Raw genomic sequence first — 19,559 nt, forward strand, 5'->3', positions numbered from 1 at the left:
AACGAGGCCTCTCTTCTAATGAATATGGGCCAAATCTAAAATTTATTTGGGCCTACAAATTGAGGCTTAATTGATAAAATTGGGCTTCATATCAACCCTCAACGAGGTCTCCCTCTCTCCCTCTCCCTCTCCCTCTCCCTCTCCCCCCCTCTCTCATTCTGGAGTGGCACGTGGAGGCAATTGAGAGAACAACAATAGGGGAATGGGTTGCTTTCCTTGTTCTGGACAATCGAGCAAAAATCTCAACAAGAAGCTCAACGACGTACCCAAGGATCGGATCGCATCAATCGCTTCAGGTACTTTCAATCATCAATTTTTCGCAAATCCTAAATCATGCTTCAAGCCTTCAACTAGTACTAAAGTATCAAAATTTATAATTTCTGCGAGGTTTAATGCGCATGTAGTGTCTAAAATTCTCCAATTGGATGAATTTTCAAATAACTGTTTGAGTCAGTTGTTTATGCACCTGCAATTTTGTTGGGGTCTGCCCTTTATTGGGTGGATTCTGATTGAGAATCATGTCTTTGGTGAGGAATGTTTTATTCTTGCTTTGAAGGAAAGGAATGTGAATTGGTTTGGAATTCAATTGCCGATAAAGGAATACAAATTTATGGAATACAAATTTATGGGGATTTAAGATTTTGGGTTGTTTTGGTTGGGATTCGTGGGATTTCCTTTTTGTGATTAATTTTTTAATGGCGCTTACTATTTTGGAAGTTGAATTACCATCCCAATAGCATAGAGTTTCCATTCCAGCTAAAGTAATGAAAGAGGTCAATGTAATCATTTGAAAACTCTCCACACTTCCATCACTAGTTAGCCAGATTATTGATAACTATTGGAGGCAATATGTGGAATATTGCATTGAAAGTGAGGTGGATTGAATGTAGCAGGATTTAAGTTGAGAAACCATGATAAGACGGCATACCAATAGTGGAAGTCGATGGAAAGGGGTGAACCATGAATTTAATCATTTGAACTTATGTCCATTTTCTTATACAATAGCTAAGAGGTTTGGTTCGATTCTAATTTTTGCTGTTCTTAAGAGTTAAGAATCACGGATCACCATTTGTTGGTTGAACTCAATAAATTACATTAACTTCCTTGGAGCTGGCCTGGTTTTGATGTTTATGTATTTCCTATATGTGCTAATTCTAAGTGAAGCAACAGGTTAATTTTCCATTGCTTTAATATTGTCTAAGGTCTTGTTCCCCTGAAAGATTAGACAAAAATTCTGTCTATATGGAATATATCCAACTATCCATGGTTCAGAACTGTTTCATACTAATGGTTGAGTGATCAATAAGATTCTAGAATAAGTTGGAAGGTTTTTCTCCTTTGTCTTGTATGGTTCCTGTTTTCTTTCTAAGATACTAATGACAAGTTTGCTTCTTTAATTTTCCTGTCATTCCAATGAAACCTGCTTTTGGCATTTGCTTATCTTATGTCCTGTAGTTAGGTAAACAGCCACCGTGCTTATGCTATATCCTTTGTTATCTTCAATTTCATTGTTTTTCATATTTTAATTTCATGTTTGTTTTCTGGTTGATTTAGACAGAGTGAAGTTAAACTTAGCTGCAGATGTAAAGAAGGAGGCATCTTTAAAGGAGGCCTCCAAAGATGGAGGTTCGGATCACATTGCAGCACATACATTCATGTTTCGTGAATTGGCTGCTGCAACAAAAAATTTCCTGGCAGATTGTCTTTTGGGAGAAGGAGGATTTGGCCAAGTATATAAAGGGCGGCTGGAGAGTACTAATCAGGTTGGTTAATACTGCAGACCTGTTCAAACAATGGGGCAGACTGTTCCAATCCCCATTATTATATTTTTTTGATAGACCAAAAGTAAACTTGATTCAATAAGAAAAAAGAAAATAGGTCTGGTATAAAGGAAGAGACAAATCAACTAGAGAAAAAAAGAGGCCTGCTCAGCAAAACTCTCCCCTTTCATTATGTTTCCTTCATTGAGCCAAAAGCTAAGGTTTCAACGATAGTGGTTTTGAGCTCATTAGGATATGATTCTAAATTCTCGAAGCATATGTTGTTTCTAACCTTTCAATCAGTCCAAAAGGCATTGTGAATCGCTGCCATCCAAGTTTTCCTCTTGCTTTTGCTTGAGAAACCAGCTTTCCTTCCCAATAGATGCACGTTCTTACCAGCTGTGGCTTAAGCAGTGAATTAATAAATTATGAACATCTTCCCTACCACTGTTACACGCGTAACATTAGCAAACATGAATCAGACCCCTTTTTCTCAGGCAGTAATAGCTTCCCAAGCGACCAGCCAATTAAAGAAATATAAAATAATTGGTGGCTGACTATACCTTGATTATTTCCTAATGACATCTAAGTTGGATTGTTGAATTTGTTAAGAACTTTCTTCCTCAACTCATACTTATTGTGGTACACTGATTTCGAATGTTCTTTCTTTAGAAGATAGAGAAACAGCTGCTTGCTTTTTATGTTTGAATGCCTAGGAAGCAAGATTGTGCATAAAGTATAAACCATTGTTGAATATCCAACACATGCTCAATAACCAAATTCTTGCTAACAACTCTGATCATTTGAAACTTTACCTCAAATAAATGAAAAATACACATCTATTTAATAATTAACATTGTAGCTTAAAAGCTGCTGTTGGAGTGGTTTCACTCATAAGGTGCTAATTTGTGGGATCGATATTGGTACTGTCACCATGATATTCTCTGAACGGCAAGTTTGGGCTATATTTATTAGGCTTGTGTTTTAACTTGAATCTTTGTTTGCTGAATTGATGTAGGTTGTAGCCATCAAGCAACTTGACCGCAACGGGATCCAAGGGAACAGAGAATTCCTTGTTGAAGTCTTAATGTTGAGCCTCCTTCATCATCCTAATCTTGTAAACTTAATTGGTTACTGTGCTGATGGGGATCAGAGATTATTGGTCTATGAGTACATGCCACTTGGATCATTGGAAGACCATCTGCATGGTGGGTATAACATAAAATATCACTAAACCCTGTGTCTGAAAATTGTCCTCTAGAGTCTAGAACTAGAAGTAGCCTTTGTGCTCAGGTTTTGGTTTGCCAACAAAATTTTGTATACAAAAGAGTTATTCAGCACCAGAAATGAAATTTGGGAATTTAATATTTTACTATTGAAAAGTTCCAAAATATTGACACTGAAGTTGAATGGATTATTCCTTCTTTTTTTGTTTTTCACCAAGAAAGAAAACATTAAGAGAGCATTTCTAAAGATGGATGACCCAAAGCCATGTCTTTCTGGCCATCCGTCACTTGCTTATCGTGCTGAAGAACCCAAGCTGGTGTTATGAGATTGATGGCTAACTTTTTTTCGCTAATGTGATCATTAAGAATGCTTTGTCTATCCTTTTATGTGACATACTCAGCTCACTTCAGTAACTTTGCTCTTACATCCCTGTAAATTTCAGACCTCCCACCTGATACAAAACGACTTGACTGGAATACACGAATGAAGATAGCCACAGGTGCTGCAAAGGGATTGGAGTATTTGCATGACAAAGCTAACCCTCCAGTTATATATCGTGATTTGAAATGCTCCAATATTTTACTTGGTGAAGACTGCCATCCTAAACTGTCTGATTTTGGCCTGGCCAAATTGGGTCCTGTAGGGGATGAGACCCATGTATCCACTAGAGTGATGGGAACCTATGGATATTGTGCTCCTGAATATGCACGGACTGGTCAGCTTACACTAAGATCAGATGTTTATAGCTTTGGGGTTGTCCTACTTGAGATTATCACTGGCAGAAGAGCTATTGAGAATTCAAGAGGTGCTGGAGAGTACAATCTGGTTGCGTGGGTGAGAAATGTTAATATGCTATTCCTTGTTCTGTTTGTTTTGATATGTTATTCCTGGCTATGAGAACAGCCATTAGTATGTATCTTTTTAAGTGGCAGAATTGTGACAGCCTAGAATTAATTACTTGCCAAGTTGCCACTTCAAATTTAACTCGCGTCGAGAATATAGTAGGCTTTCACTGCATGGGTATTGTGATTACATGCGCTCTCAAAATTTAGTGTATAGGTTTGAAAATCGTGTATCTTTATGATCTGGATTCCTTTTTGTAGCACCATGCCAACAAGTCTGAGATATGATAACCTTTTTGAGTAGTTTGTTTAATGAGCTTTTAATGCTTTAGGAGTTTCTGCTGATTTTGCAATGTTCTTTTCTTGGTCTGTTCATTTGTGAATAGCAATTACTATTGGGGATTAAAATATTATAGTAGGAGTAAGTGGAATATTTCTGCTAAAACAGTGGCAAATTGCACAACTCTTAATGGTGTTCTTGCTATGTTGCAGGCACGACCTTTGTTTAAAGATCGGAGGAAATTCTCACTGATGGCTGACCCACTTCTCCATGGCCAATATCCTGTGAGGGGCCTGTACCAAGCTCTTGCCGTTGCCGCAATGTGTGTTCAAGAAGAGCCTACTATGAGACCTCTCATTGCTGATGTCGTAACTGCTCTTTCTTACCTTGCTTCCCAGAAGTATAATCCTGAAACCCAGCCAGTCCAGAACTCTCGCTCAGGCTCTTCCACTCCTAGATCTCGAAGAGAACAGGTGCGTGGGCGCTAAGCTAGCTGGAGTGCCATTTTTTTGGTGTCTAATGCAAATGGGATTTCTGTGATTGCTACGACTACGGAGGTGCCTGTTTATCAAATTTTCCATCCCTCCCGGTAGCATGAGACTTTTTTGCTTTCTAAGCGATCTTTTTTTTTCCCTTTCATTTCTTTTTGGCATTTATTTTTCATTTCACTTCCCCTTTCTCTACCCATTTTTTGCTTATGTAAATTAGAGCTTGGGGCTTTGGTATTAATAATAGTGCAGGGTGGTGTGCACACTTGTATGTAAAGCTGAAGTATCAATTTATAGTTTTATACATTGGTTTACATGTGTTCGGGTGAGAAAGGTCATATTCACTGGTCTCTACTTGATGACTTACGTAGTGCAAACTGCAAAGCAATGCACTAACTGATGAACCCTTCGCCTCTTTTTACCTTACGGTCAAGTTCCTACCGGACAGAATCTTAATTTACCAAGTAATACAGCTAGATTAGAACAGAATTCATCGGATATGAGTCTAAATTCGAGTCATCAGGTTTGAGGTTTGTAATTGATACAAAGTTTTCTAGATCGGATAAGTCAAAACTCAGCACAACACAGCACAATACGTGATCACAATGATAATTTTCTGGATAGGATAAGTCAAAACTCAGCCTCTTTCTCGCCTCATATGCGGCCCTAGCCTAGTCCAACGATTGTATAGTTGAGGCGATTTTGATGACTAAAGTAAATTCCTGCTTCAATCAAGATGATTTGTACAGTTCCTAAAAAGAAAACAACAATTTGTATTGTTGTAACAGGAAGAAATGCCTTTTAACTGTTGGTATCATCATGGCATCATTCCAAACTTTTCCAGCATAAGCTATAGTCCAAGTTCAAGGCATCAATTTAATGCCCAATACGTTGTTTTTATTAACTTGCAAAGCACCAGTTGGCAAAAAAAAAAACACTAAATTGGAAAATAAGGAACAAATCACAACCCAAAACCCCCCAAATAATTTCCCAAAACCTACCATTTTCTATAGGAATAGAACCCAGAACCTCAACATAATCTCGCATTCAATAAAAAAAAAATCCTTTATATTGTTCAGGCAACAAAGTATAGCCAAGTAAGTGGGGTGGTACTTGTGAAGTATCATATGCCGCCAACTGACAACTTTAACAGTGATTTTTGCAATCATCTGTCTTAGCATCAACTCTACAATCTAACATCATGTTATGGAAACAAGTTCCCAAGAGTCATGGCTATGTAATAAATAAAAAAATCTTCGACATCTCCTCAAAGGGGAAAGAGATTCCGTTACGTAATACCAATGATAAAATAGTGATTAAGTGGGAAGTCTTTACTCTTTAGAACCTCTTGCACTAGGTGTTGGCATTTCCAGAGATACCACTACCTGCTTTGATTGAAAGAAGAGGCCCGCGCCAAGAGCTCCGACTAATCAAATTTGAATCAAGGAACAATACGATAACTGTGATATCATCATGAAAATGTCTCCTCACACCACGATCAATCCTTTTCAAGTCCGAGTATCTCATCTCTCTTTTCTTTGCCGCCTCACAGAGTGCAGCTTTCACAAGTTTCCGTGCAATACCCTGCACAAAGAGGAATGTATGAGATTATATTCAGAGGCATATTTAAGAAATAACAAGATTGAAGTTTAAACTGAAATTACACAGAAATATAGAGAACAAACATTTGGTGATCATAGTTATGTTTGACTAAAAATCAGTATTTTCCTAGTTGATCGCACAAATAAGCATTACATAAATTCTTCTAGCCTTTGAAATTGAAAAAAAAAAATTATTTATTACCGCTGACAACTTCAAAAGCCATCCTTTCCCGGGTTTGAAGTTTGTGAACATAAACATATAGATAATAACTATAGTCAACAAAAATACGAGCCAAACTCAAAACTGTAAACAGGCATCCTACATTACGTGGACTATTGTTGACAATGTCGACCGCTTCCTGATTGCTTAGGTGCTCCCATAAACCGTCCGATGCAAATATAAGAAACTGGTCTTCAGGGTAAACTTTTTGCACTAAAACCGTCGGCTCAGCTTTGAGAATTGGATCATGGAAGGGTTCAGGAAGTCTAAACTTCGATAATAGAGGCTCCCTGTTAAATTCTGCCTTCTTTAGATAGGCATCACCAATGGATCTTGAAACCTGCAAAAGTAATGAAAGCTATTTAAGAAAGAAAGTCCTTGTGCAAATCACACAACTTTACTTCAGAGGCCACACTAAGTTCACCTGTATCACACCCTTCACACGCCAAACTTTATGCTTCAACACCACAATCTGTGGATCATTGGGATGCAATAACCGCAACTCCTCACGCACAGATTCTCTACTAGCGTTGTGTTCAGTTGACAACTGAATAGCTTTGACCTCCTTAACAGATTTTTCCAGTCTTCCTAACACCGCTCGAGAATCTCCTGCATTCGCAATGTATAGTAGTCCACTACAAACTACACCTACCAAACAACATGATCCAACAGAAGCAATTTGTGGCTTACTTAGCCACTGCTTCTTCACTAGAGAAAGAAACTCCTCTTCTGTTGCCAAAAATGCTTTTTGAATAACATCGGCAGACATTCCATGATTCTCCAGTGTGAATTCTGCATCATGAATGACTGTCAAGTCAGTAACATATGCATTAGCATTCTAAAAAAGGAAGCAAATAGAATATATAAAATTGAGACAGAGAGAGTGGGCAGAGAGCATTGAGTTTAGCCCAAGCCAAATGTCCCAGAGAAAAATTACCTTATACTTCTTTATCTTTCAAAACATAAATATACACAAAACAAAAAATCATAATCAACAGACTTTACTGTAGCAAATCTCAAGAAGATATTCATCAATTCTAAATTATTGCGAGCAATTCTAAACCTAAACCCTAAAGCAATTATATGCTCAGAATTGAACATCTTGGAGGCAAATGAGAACAGGAAAGGGATGAGCTCATCAAACATAGATGTGCTAATCCAAAAACATTAAATATAGTAAGAATAAAAACAATTCTAACTACTAAAAGAAGAAAGGCATACCCTTGATATTTTTGAATAGGCGATCATTTATAAATCGGGAAGTTTCTGGACCTCCATGGCCATCATATATTCCCACAAATGTTCCCTGAGGACCTGAATCCACCGAGCTCATCGGCCCTGACTCAAGTTGGCTATGGTCTTCCAATAAATTGTTAGCTTGAATGACAGCCATCGAGAATTCCCCATTAACATGGGTTCCTGAATCCTTATACAGTTATACCACAACAAGCCATCAACCCGGCCACAAGTATCCCCACCTCTAAAAGAATTTTCACCCTCAACAGAAGACTTCCAACAGGGCTTAACAAACTTCATCAATGTCGTTGATAGCATCACTCACATGTTCTCAACCAACTAATCTCGCAACCAAACTAGTCGAACCAGAGGTGATAACTATTTCAAAGCCTAAACTATGTTATAGCCTCTCTTCAATCCTCAAGCCCCCAATATAAACTTCAGAAATCAAGCATCCATTGATGAAAGCAGACACAATTAACCTGTAGACAAGGAGGTGTTAGACAAATTAGCTAACATGTAAGACTGATTGAAAATTTCAATAACATAATAATGCAAAAACCTGCAAGCTAATCCCTGGGCATTGTAGAAATGACATGAGTTTGACCCAAAAAAAATACTCAATCTAGAAATGCAAACTAGGAATATAACCAAACTAAGATGCACAAGCATTCATCTGCATAGATCAAAATGCACATATTTGCCAGCCAAAATATTTGTGTAAAACCAATTCCATTTACTGGCTTAGAAATTCTAATGAGAGCACGCAAGATGTGATTTTTGACACAGAAAACAATGAAACAAAGCAGAAATTCGAAGAAGTACCTAGTGAATCAGTATGTTTGGAAGGTTTTGTCATATCAATCAAAACGGAGGCACCATTAAACTGCACTTTAACAAGAACAACAAAATCATTCATAAGAAATCCCACTTATATTAATGGGTATGCGATAAAATTGCTGAAGAGAATTTTTTTCAAAGCGAAAAAAATTGAACAATCAAAACAAAAGCACAAGAATCCTCGTTTGAATATCTGACCAAACCTTATCAATCCCAAACAAGAAAACCGGATGATCCATTCATTTATAGCCGAGGCACAAAGAAAAAGTCCGATATTTATCGGATTTAGCCGAGTTACAGAATCAATGAAGGGGGGTTTAGAAGTTTATACAGCAAAACAAAAGGGAAAGCAAAAAAATAAGATTGTAATAACAGGGTTGGAGAAAAGTTAGATCCAGAGAGAGATTGCAAAGCTGTGATTTGTGGGCATGAGATGTATTTTCTTCTATGGAGATGAGAAAAAGAATAAGAGAAGATTATACAACAAATCGCTTGTGTTGGAATCCATGGGCTTTTCTTTTCTGGTTTCGGCTTTGTGGGTGTTTGGGAATTTCATTTGGTTTTATAATTTATTGCTTGCCTGTGGGGGGTTTTGACTTTGACCTGCAACAAACCATCATTTTAGGCAACTTCTGCTCATCTTCTTTTCTCTTTTATAGTAAATTGTAAGTGCCCCTTTTGAGCTTTGACAAAAATCAATTAATTCCTTCCCTAATATGTTTTCCATAAAAACTTGCTTGAGATTTTTTTTTATTTTTCATTGATATATTATTCTATCCTAATTAATTACTCTATTATAAATGTTTTTATCATTTATTGGTTGAGTATGTTGTGTCAATCTAAAATGATATATGTCCATAATTTTCACATCCATAAACTTACATAATCTATGTGGCATGCTTATGAGGCATGCCGCATAGATTAAAAAATAAAATAAGCTATGTTTATATAAGTTTATGGATGAAATTTTATGGATGTGTAATGCTTTCATGTGTCAATTGTGATCTATCATCGACTTATTTGACAACTTATAAACTAATTTATTTTTTATAATTTATAAATTTACTTATTTTTCCTAGTTATAATCTCTATCAAACGGAATCCATATACATTTTTATTTAAACATAACAGCTTGTGTCGAGTTGGTATTTTCCTATTTTTTTGTTTTTATTTATAAAAATATTACCTTAATGACAAGGATAATCACACCATATCTACACGTCTTAATGTAATAATGATTCAATTGAAGTATCAAATAATAAAATTGTTTTAAAATTGTGTGTAATAGACATAATAAGCGTCTTTTGGTTCAAAAGTATTACAATGAGGAGATGAATTCATTAGATACATTCATATATTTGATGGGGCAAAATACATATGGTATACGTATATAAAAGTATTGTGTGTTTATTTCAGTAAATTATATTGTCTCTCCACTTGAACTCATGATTTCTTGAAGGTGAGAAAATGAGTACTTAAGTACCATTTAGTCCAATGGACAATGAGAGATCATGAGTTTAAGTGGTTGAAACATATGCACGAAATATGTTAACCATCGTCTTTCGTCCCAACAATATTAAAAAATAAATAAAGAATAATATCCATATTTCACCCCAACAATACTCATCTATATTTTTATTTGAAATTATAAAAATAAAGAAATAATAATAGAAGAGAAAAATAAAATATTTTAATATTAGAAATAAGAGTAAAAGAAGAGGAAACTAAAAGATTTTGATACTATAGAGATTAAAAATAGAGACTCTATGCGACTATTTTTAAATAGAGATGTAATGATATTAGAGTAAATAAAGTAGAGAATGGGATAAGAGAAATCGATGCAAATGCAACTTATAATAATTATTGTTTTATTCCAATTTGTACATGCAATTTTTCATCAACTGATTAATTTAGGGGACAGTGTGAAACATAAAATTAAGAAATATTGGGTATGAAAAGAAAATGTGAATATGAAAATGCTCAAATAAAAAAAAAAAAAACCACGTAAGCGTGCCAGATGATGCACATTCTCATGCCATGTCATCGATCCGCTCTATACTAAATATCATCGTCTTAGCCGTTGATAAAGGGATCAACGTTCCAGATCCTCTTGGAAATATTTCACGCGGATCGACCTCAAGAAGAAACACATTTAGTTCCCAATATAAATACCCCTTTGGCGCCTCCGCAATCCTGCATCTCATTCAATCGACCTCTATTGGCTTCTTTCTTTAAAGCACAGTTTGCGATTCAGGTATCTCTCTTACCTTCACGTAGTGGTTTTCCGATAATTCTTGATTCAGTGACCGTGTTTATTGTTCTGTCTCTCTGATCACGCCTTACTTTTGATTAAATGGAAACGATTCGAACAAAGTTTCACGCGATTCTGCTTGTTAGGGTTTTGGATCTGTAATTGGGTTCATCAAAGAAGCCGCCGTTTGTTTGTCTAAAACTAGCTCGATAGCAGGTCGTTTTTTATTTTGCATTTCTTTAAAACACTGATGTCTCTGTTGATTGTGCAATCATTGATATCGATATGTCTGTATCTGAAATTAGGGTTCGATAGAAATGTGGTTTGTTCTTTAGCCTTGCCTTCTGAGTTTCTAGTTTCAGTTTGAGTTGATACTTGGCATTTGATTTGGTGATTTGTTATTAATCTTCTCTATCTTTGTTGATTTTGTTCCGGAGATGTTCTATCTAGGGTTATCATAGTTCTAATCAGCTTTAATTCTGTACTTGTTTTTGCCTCAGTTCTTGGGTTGAAGCAAGATGTCTGGACGTGGAAAGGGAGGCAAGGGACTTGGAAAGGGAGGCGCTAAGCGTCACCGCAAGGTTCTCCGTGATAACATCCAGGGCATCACCAAGCCAGCCATTCGCAGATTGGCTCGTAGAGGTGGTGTAAAACGTATCAGTGGCTTGATCTATGAAGAAACCCGTGGTGTGCTCAAGATTTTCCTTGAGAATGTTATCAGAGATGCTGTGACCTACACTGAGCATGCTCGTCGCAAGACTGTGACCGCAATGGATGTGGTATATGCACTCAAGAGGCAGGGCAGAACCCTCTATGGGTTTGGGGGTTAAGAGTGTTTCTGAGCTTTTGTTGGACCAAATAACTTATCAGGTTGCTGTGTAGATGGGATTTATAGAGGTAGTAAAGGAGGAAGTTTGTAGATGAATTGTCTGTCTATTTGTCTTAATTCAGTTTCTTAGTTTCATGTTCTTTAGTTTGGTTGGTGGTGGGAAGGTTGTGCTATACCTTTCACTTTGGTGGATTGAAATGTTAATTTGGTGGTGTTTGATTAACTGGTTCTCTGTTGGGTACCTTTATGCTGTGATGGGTTTGTTATCTATGCATCTCTGATGCTTCTGGTAAAGAGATGTGGCTTCAGAACTTAGCAAATAGGACAGAAGCAGTTCATGATCTCGCCAAATGGGATGCGGAGACTCAATGGATCGGTTGAATTCCCAGTTCGTCTATAGAGGTGAAAGATATAAAAAGTCCTATGTGGGATTTAGTCCTGTTCAATAAAATTCTTGCTTTAAAATAAGAAAGAAAAGCAACAAATATCTAAAAGGGGCACTGTTACTGAGACAAATCTAATCCTTTCATGCTTTTATGGTATGATGTGGTGGGGTGTTTTGGTGGGCCTTTTTAAAATTCCAATAGGGCATCTTTTGTGTCTATACTCTATACGGTTATGAGCTTATGATTTAGGGAATTGCAAAAGCGACAGCTATCCTGGGCTTGTAAAGTCGATGTCAAATATGGCCCGATACATTTACTCTTCCCCTCCTTTTTCTACAATAATTTAGACTATCCTTATTTTCTTCCCCCACTCCACTAGGACCCCCCACTCAAGATATTTTCCACTGAATATGACAATATGTACTAGTGTTTTTTTTCTTCATAGTGTCACTTCTGAGAGGGACACTTAACATGCCTCTGAAGTATTTTTGTATTCATATCTAAATGACAATTAACTTTTCATGTAAAAAAAAAAGAAAATTAACTTGAATGGGAAGTGGCTACAATTCTTTTAGTTAGAATTGACTACAATTCTTTCTCAAAACCATGTTAAATTATAATATTTTTTTTCCACAAATCTCATATTAGGAGTTAGGATTAACTAATATTTAAGATTTAGGTTTCTGTTTTGCTGCTTGACTCTCTTAGTTTAGGCGTATGTCAAATATAAAAAAAAAAAAATTTATGTGATATCATTCTCTGTTATAAAAAAAGTTTAAGATTTTTTTCTTCAAAATTTATTATATTATAATATTATAAACATTAAGATACTCTATAACACAACCCATCTATTTCTATAGTCAATTAAGAGATGTGGGTGATACTACAAGGTTCATGATTTTAGAGTAGAATTGTAGCAAATTACAGAGATTAAAAAAAACTTATTAATTTAATAAACCACCTTATCGTGAAAACAACGGGATAGGAGGGGTTGAAATGATTCCAGTCAATTTCACCCATCACAATCTTTGATAACACTTAATTGATAATGTAGTTAAATATAATCAGTGATGATGCAATAGCTGTGATGAATGGAATTATTCCAGCCACACCCATGCCGAAAACAACTCCACGATATTCACCAAGATAATTTTTTTTCCCCGTATTAGTCAAATTTAAATATGTTGATGCTGCAAGTGGCATTAGCTGGCGATGACGACAGTTATTGAACAGATGCAAACCCTAAGCAGATTAAATGGACGAAACACACCTTTAATTGGATTCCCTCCCCCTCTATATATATGTATAACTTCCTTTATTTCTCCGCCATGTTTTCTTGAAGTTGCAGTCTCTTCCTCTCTGTAATTATCTTCTCTCGTCAGGTATATTTTGTTTTCTCTTCCATCTTTGTGTTCATCGATAGTTGTTTTGGATTTTCTTCAGTCTGCTTTTAAAAAGGTTGGTTCGGGCTCAACAGGCCTGTTAATTTTGATTTCGATTGCTGTTTTTTGGGGAGATCTGTTCTCATCTCTTTGTTGTACTAGCCAAAAAAATGATATTTGCAAATTAGATTTGTGGATTTATTGATGCCGAGTGATATCGGTCTCTGGATTCAGATTGATTATTTTTTTGTTTGAATCGTTTTCTGTTCTCCTTCCGATTTCCAGTTTTGCTCTTGTTTTATTGAGTATTTATTATTCTGTAATTACCTTCGTAATTGAATATTCAAGCATTCAATTACTTATTGTGGTTCGGTGATTGCTCTCATGCTTGGGATCGCCATTTGATTTATGGATTCAGTTGTTACATAGACACTTATATGGCCGATTAATTTTCCTCTGTGAATGCTTTTTTTTGGGGGTGGGTGGGTTGGTTTTGTTTGACTTCAACTCTTAGTCCTCTTTAGAAAAAAAAAAAAAAACTCTTAGTCCTCTTTATTTGTTATCTGCTGGGGTTAACTCCCTCTTGTTCTATATCTATTTTTTTTGTTGATTACTTTGGGAGGGTTGAAGAGTGGCTGATGCTTAGTTTTTGGCAGGATCTAGTTGAAACGTGTGGGATTTGAAAGTGACTTCATTAGCAGTCTCCAGGGTTTGATGTTTGAAAATATCTGGTAAGGCAGCATTTTGCAAGAAGAACATATCTCGTGCAAAATTTTGGACTCATGCCTGTATCAGGAAATGAAGAGGTGTTTATTCCCTTTTTGAGTTACTCCAAGTTATAATTAGAGAAGTTTAGGATTTTCTGATTTTTGTATATTGATTAATTGATCTTCTATTGTCAGACTGGGGTCAAATCTGTCTCCTGGAAGTGTAGTGATTATGTTGCAGATATTCCTATCAAGAAAAGAAGGTTTCCTCTAATTCAGCCTCCTTCTCCTCCACCAGGAGAATCATCCTCATCTCAGCTGGAAACTGATTCTAATCAAAATGGACAACCGAGGATATGTAAGGGGACTTCTGTTTCAGATGTTAGTGTTCCTGCAAGTTTATCTGGCATATCTGATTGGAAAGAGGGAAAGTCTGATATGGAAGTGGCACAAATCAATGTTAGCCTTGCAGCAGCTTCATGTGAGATGTCCGGTGGGAACAAGAATTCAGTGATCGAGGAGGAAAAACAAAACATTGATGATGAAAAAGGTGAAGGGGATGTTGGTAACGAATCTAAAGCCGAATTTAAAGAACTGAAACGTAGTATTTGCTCTATTTCTTCGGTTGATATGGATATCAAGGAGAGGGTATTGCCTGCTGACAAAGCTTATAATATCATGAGTATTGCAGAGAAAACTGAGCTGCAATTAGAACCTAATGATACTCTTGCTCCAAGTGTTGGGAAAGAGACATACGACCAGGATAAGGGGGAAGGGAAGAGTAAATCAGAAAGATCTCTGACATTTGGGAATGCGAAATTGTCATTAGGTTTAAATAATGATAATCCTTCAACTGTGGTGAGTCAGAGTGAAGAAGGGAGTCAGACTTCTCCAAAGGGCTTGGAACCTATTTCATTGAATCTGTTTTTAAGCAACGGGGAAAGCAGTAAAGGTGATGCCATTCAGTCAAACAGGAAAGGCCCTAATTTGCATGCTAATAGATCAGATTGGGATTTGAACACTGCTATTGATTCATGGGGAAATTCTGTCAGTGGTGCAGCTGAAGGTCAGCCCCCTGCTGATAGATTGAGTACAGGTGATGGGGATCTGATTAAAAAGCCTTTTATATGCTCACCCATGGTTGTTCCTGGTGAGACAGCTGAAAAGCAAATCCTCGAAGAGAGTGAGGACAGATCTAGCTTTGCTAAATCTTCATCATTGTGTGCCCAGAAATATATTCCTGAAGATCCTCTTCACTTGCGTCTAAGTCCATCTTGTATACCTTTTAATGCGGGTAAAGAACCTTCGTGTTCATCGGTAGAAGTTGATTCTGCTAGGGTTCTTCCTAGCATTAGCATGCTCAGAGGTTTGTCGGCCAGCAATCTGAACATGATTAATAGTAGTTCTGTTAAAACAGAACCTTCTGAAGATAGTATCAAACACGGTCTTGCAGAAGCTAAAACTAATCTTATGGGGCTTCCAGATTTTAACGTTAAGCCTGAATTGAATGAGAAGATTAGTGGAGACGTTCTCAAGTCGTCGAATAGTTGCACCCTTAGACTGGTTGATCAAAGATCAATAAAATCTGAACCATTTCTTGGGACTAATGCAGAGACAATGAAGACATTGAAGCGACCACTTGACCACTCTAATAAAATGGTTCTGCAAGCTCAGGATTTGGGACAGCCTACTTACTCGACCAATTTTTCAATTAGATGTGGCAAATTAGATGTTTTAGAACATTCCATGCAGAATAAAGGTGCAGAGCTTAGTGAGGTACCTAAGAAAACCTGCGAAGGACATGAGCAAGTTGGTTCAGAAATGATTTCAGGACCTGCTGGTCCCATTGGCAATGAAGAAAATATTGTTACTACAGCAGACACTGAAATGACTAGTGATAAAAATGTTGATAACCCTGTGCAGTTCAGATTACAATTAGCTGACAAGTTCCACCAAGAATTACGTGCTAATGGTGAGGGTTGTGTGAGTGACGAGGAAAAGATAAATATACCTGAAGACATGTTGGAAGAAGATTCTGATGGTTCTGATTGCGAGTCTGATGGCAATCATGATTTAAATGTGTCCATGATTACTGAGCAAAATCATGAAGAAGAGGACTATGAAGACGGTGAGGTTCGAGAACAGCTTGTGTATACTGCCGATGAAGGTCCTACAAATGAGAAAACAGAAGAAAATTTTATTGAAATTAATTTGAATGATAAAATAACGAACTATGCGGGAGTTCCTGGAGATGATGATCCATCTTCCCATTTTGGCAAAAATGACACTAAAGTTGAAGACCCTGGTGAAACAAATGATGATACTTTTGTAGATTGTGTTGACACAGCTCACGATGGGAGTACTGATAAAGATGCTGATCAGGATAATTGTTTACAAGAATCATCTACAATTGGGTTTCAGACCAGTCAGCCTGAGAGTAAGACGCCAATCCAGACAGCTAATAAAGGATTACTTGATATTTCGGAAGGAAGAGTTGGCGAAGAGGTTCAGGAAGCAAAAAAGCAATCTGACCAAGTTATTGATGTAAGCCAAGGGACTTTGGATACTGTTCCTCAGTTGTCAGAAGACGATATTGAGAAAAGCACTATGGTAGAGAACAATGAAGCGGCATTATGCAAAAAGGAATCATCTTTAGATGGTGATAATGCAACTAAGGACAATGGTGGCGGAGGTAATCGAAGTCGGATTATCAACCTGGCACGTTTGTCTAATGTGTCCCCTCCTGGTAATTCAAGATATATGCCAGGCAAGCTCTTGTCCTCACAGCTTGGAAGGGAAAGATTGCCTGATATAGCACTTGAGCGAGATAATTTACATCCTCGAGGGAGGTGATTTTCTATTCCTTCTTTTCTATTTTTGGCGTCTTTTATTGGAGGGGTCTAATTTACTTCGTACTTCTTTCTTTTTCAGTGATGAAATATACAACATTTTGTCCCACAAATTCACAAGAGAGAGGCATCAAGATCAGCCATCTAGGAACTCTAGATTTAATTACGGCCGCAGTAGAGGGAGGGTTTCCAGTCGTGGAGACTCTCTAAATGATGATTGGGAAACTGAACGTGACTTTGGCCCAGGGTATTATCATGGTGCAACAAAGTTTCGTTTACCCAGACATAAATATGCATCTGGCGTCGCTGAAGCTCAAATTGGATATGATAATTGTAATGTTGAGCCAGATGGTAAATTTGTTGGTTCTGGTCGGGGAGGGAGGAAACTACTCAATGATGAAGCACCAACTTTTCGCCGTGGATTGTCGATTAGGCAGACGCCTGGAGGTCGAAATGGGCCTGCACATAGCCTTCATATGATCCATAGAGTTCCTCGAAACATTAGCCTAAGTCGATGTATGGGTGATGATGGTTCAGAAGAAGTGGGGTTAAGGAATGGTGAGAAGTTTGTGAGGGGTTTTCCTGATGATGGTACAGATCATGAACTTAACCGTACCCGACCTCCATATGATGATGTCAATTTTTTCCGAGGGAATAGGAACTTTTCATCTGCATATAGAAGAGGGGGTTTCTCCCGAATTCGTTCAAAATCTCCTATCAGATCTCGCTCACCTGGTCCATGGTCATCACCAAGGAGAAGATCTTCCGATGGGTTTGGTGGACGGCCAGAATTGCCTCATCGAAGATCAGGGGCAATTTACAGGATGGGTAGGATGAGATCACCTGATCCTCCTTGTTACCCTGGAGAAATGTTGATGCGAAGGCAGTGTTCCCCTCCGTACAATTCTCGTCCATCTAATGATTTGAGGGAAGTGGAATCTAGGCGTGATCATGGTCAACCTAGATCTGTCATCCCTAGTAGGAGCACAGCTGGCCGTGTCGTACACAGAAACAGTCGGAGGTTTGATATTGTAGACCCTCAAGAAAGGAATGATAGTGATGAATTCTTTGCTGAGCCTATGCATTCTTCTCGATTTTCTGAACTTGGTGGTGAAGCTGGTAGTGAAGAGAGAAGACGACTTAGTGAGCGACAAGGACCTGTCCGTTCTTTCAGGCCCCCATATGACGGTACTGATGATGGAAGCTTCCATCTCGATAGAGAGGATGGCCCTAGGCCTTTCAGGTTCTGTCCAGAAGATGATCCTGATTTTCATGGGAGAGGCAATAGAGAATTTGACAGAAGGATTAAGATTCGTCCAGGTAATGTGCCTAGAAGAACAAGAGGCATTGAAGATGAGGAAGGAAACTACAGGCATGGGGGGCGGGTAATGTATGAAAATGGATTTGATGATATGTCACGAGTAAAGAGAAAAAGATTTTGAATGGGTCTATCTGCGTATGCCTTAGGCCAGAAGGAAGAATTTGATAATTCAGTTGAGATGTGGAGCTAACTAGCAGAAGTAGCTTTTGTATTCTATAAGCTAATGGAATTTTCATCTGGTGGATGGACATAACAAGTTACTGTTCAGTTAGCAGTTCTTAGTCAACTTTGTAGTGAGAGAAACTATATGCTAGTTGGAGTTTGCAATATTAGCTTGGCTTCCTTCAGTGCTATGGCGCTAATTCTCTTGGAGCTCGTTTGATGTGTCCCTTACATGCTTCTAGCTCAAGTTCAACTAATTCTGGGTTCGCAATCGAGGTTTTCTAGTGCTTTTGGTAGGTGATCATTAGGCAATAACATAAATTATGAGCTCCAAATAGACCTAATAAGCTGGTCATCTCACGACAAAGCATACGCAGGTAGCATTAGCCGTGATGATTGCTACTTGCTTCTACATTTTCTGTTGTTTATTTATGCCAACAAGTTCGCTTGTAGTATCTCTGCATTTTCTGGAACTTATTTGCTCCTACGTTATGGGTCTCCTGTGCCTTCTGCAAATGTTGGTAGTTTCATTCTCAATAGATATTACTTCTGTTAAGGTAAAGGTGAAACTAGGGTGACAGGGATAAGAGGCGGTGGAATGATGCAAAAAGGAGGTAGTCAAATCAGACTAGTTCTAATGGTTGGATATCTGCTGAATTGGTTGGTGGCTTTCTTTATCACCATTGGAATGTTATAAATTCTCGGATTGTGATTCAACTGATCGGCTGCTCGATAAGGAGGATGGTGGTAGAGGTGGGCTGTGATTATTTGATCTTTTGTATAGTAAGAAAATGCAGCTACCAAAGCATACTAGAAGATGCACATGAATGCCAGATCAGCCAGGGCAGTGCTGATGGTAGACTTAAATCCCTTATTCTGATGTCCTGGGTGCATCAGAGACCCATTTCTTCTGTTAATTCTTCCCATGACTCAGACAATGACACAATTTGACACGGGTGCTGTGGTATTGACAAGTCCAGCTTGACCATAGACATGAAATATTTTGTTGGTTCACTACTGCTGTGGGGTCTAGCCGTCTTTCCCAAATTACTTTCGTTTTACACGTAATAGAAAAAATTTGGTGGATCAGGCTTGGACGTGGACATCAATAATCGACAATGAAAAATAATAAAACGAAAGTAAAATTTTGACCATAAATAAGTTCAGAGAGAAAAGAT

General features: G+C 37.7%; 3 protein-coding genes and 1 pseudogene across 3 annotated transcripts; 3 read left to right on the forward strand and 1 right to left on the reverse strand.

Moving 5' to 3' along the window:
* Positions 1 to 127: 127 nt before the first annotated feature.
* LOC119987807 (probable serine/threonine-protein kinase PBL7) lies at positions 128 to 4,919 on the forward strand. The gene is made up of 5 exons (XM_038832719.1): positions 128 to 296; positions 1,555 to 1,763; positions 2,779 to 2,968; positions 3,430 to 3,821; positions 4,322 to 4,919. The coding sequence occupies exons 1-5, from the start codon at positions 203 to 205 to the stop codon at positions 4,595 to 4,597; spliced, it is 1,161 nt and encodes a 386-aa protein (XP_038688647.1). The 5' UTR covers positions 128 to 202; the 3' UTR covers positions 4,598 to 4,919.
* A 703-nt stretch (positions 4,920 to 5,622) lies between these two features.
* LOC119989699 lies at positions 5,623 to 9,066 on the reverse strand (annotated as a pseudogene).
* Positions 9,067 to 10,607: 1,541 nt separating this feature from the next.
* Positions 10,608 to 11,815, forward strand: LOC119988189 (histone H4). Its single transcript, XM_038833146.1, has 2 exons — positions 10,608 to 10,748; positions 11,246 to 11,815. The coding sequence occupies exon 2, from the start codon at positions 11,264 to 11,266 to the stop codon at positions 11,573 to 11,575; it is 312 nt and encodes a 103-aa protein (XP_038689074.1). The 5' UTR covers positions 10,608 to 10,748; positions 11,246 to 11,263; the 3' UTR covers positions 11,576 to 11,815.
* A 1,370-nt stretch (positions 11,816 to 13,185) lies between these two features.
* On the forward strand, positions 13,186 to 19,355 carry LOC119989114. The gene is made up of 4 exons (XM_038834432.1): positions 13,186 to 13,342; positions 13,999 to 14,148; positions 14,245 to 16,898; positions 16,981 to 19,355. Exons 2-4 carry the CDS (start codon positions 14,125 to 14,127, stop codon positions 18,338 to 18,340), a joined length of 4,038 nt encoding a protein of 1,345 aa, XP_038690360.1. The 5' UTR covers positions 13,186 to 13,342; positions 13,999 to 14,124; the 3' UTR covers positions 18,341 to 19,355.
* Positions 19,356 to 19,559: the final 204 nt, after the last annotated feature.

This window comes from Tripterygium wilfordii, chromosome 21 (assembly GCF_013401445.1).
Source record: "Tripterygium wilfordii isolate XIE 37 chromosome 21, ASM1340144v1, whole genome shotgun sequence".
Classification (NCBI taxonomy): Eukaryota; Viridiplantae; Streptophyta; class Magnoliopsida; order Celastrales; family Celastraceae; genus Tripterygium; species Tripterygium wilfordii.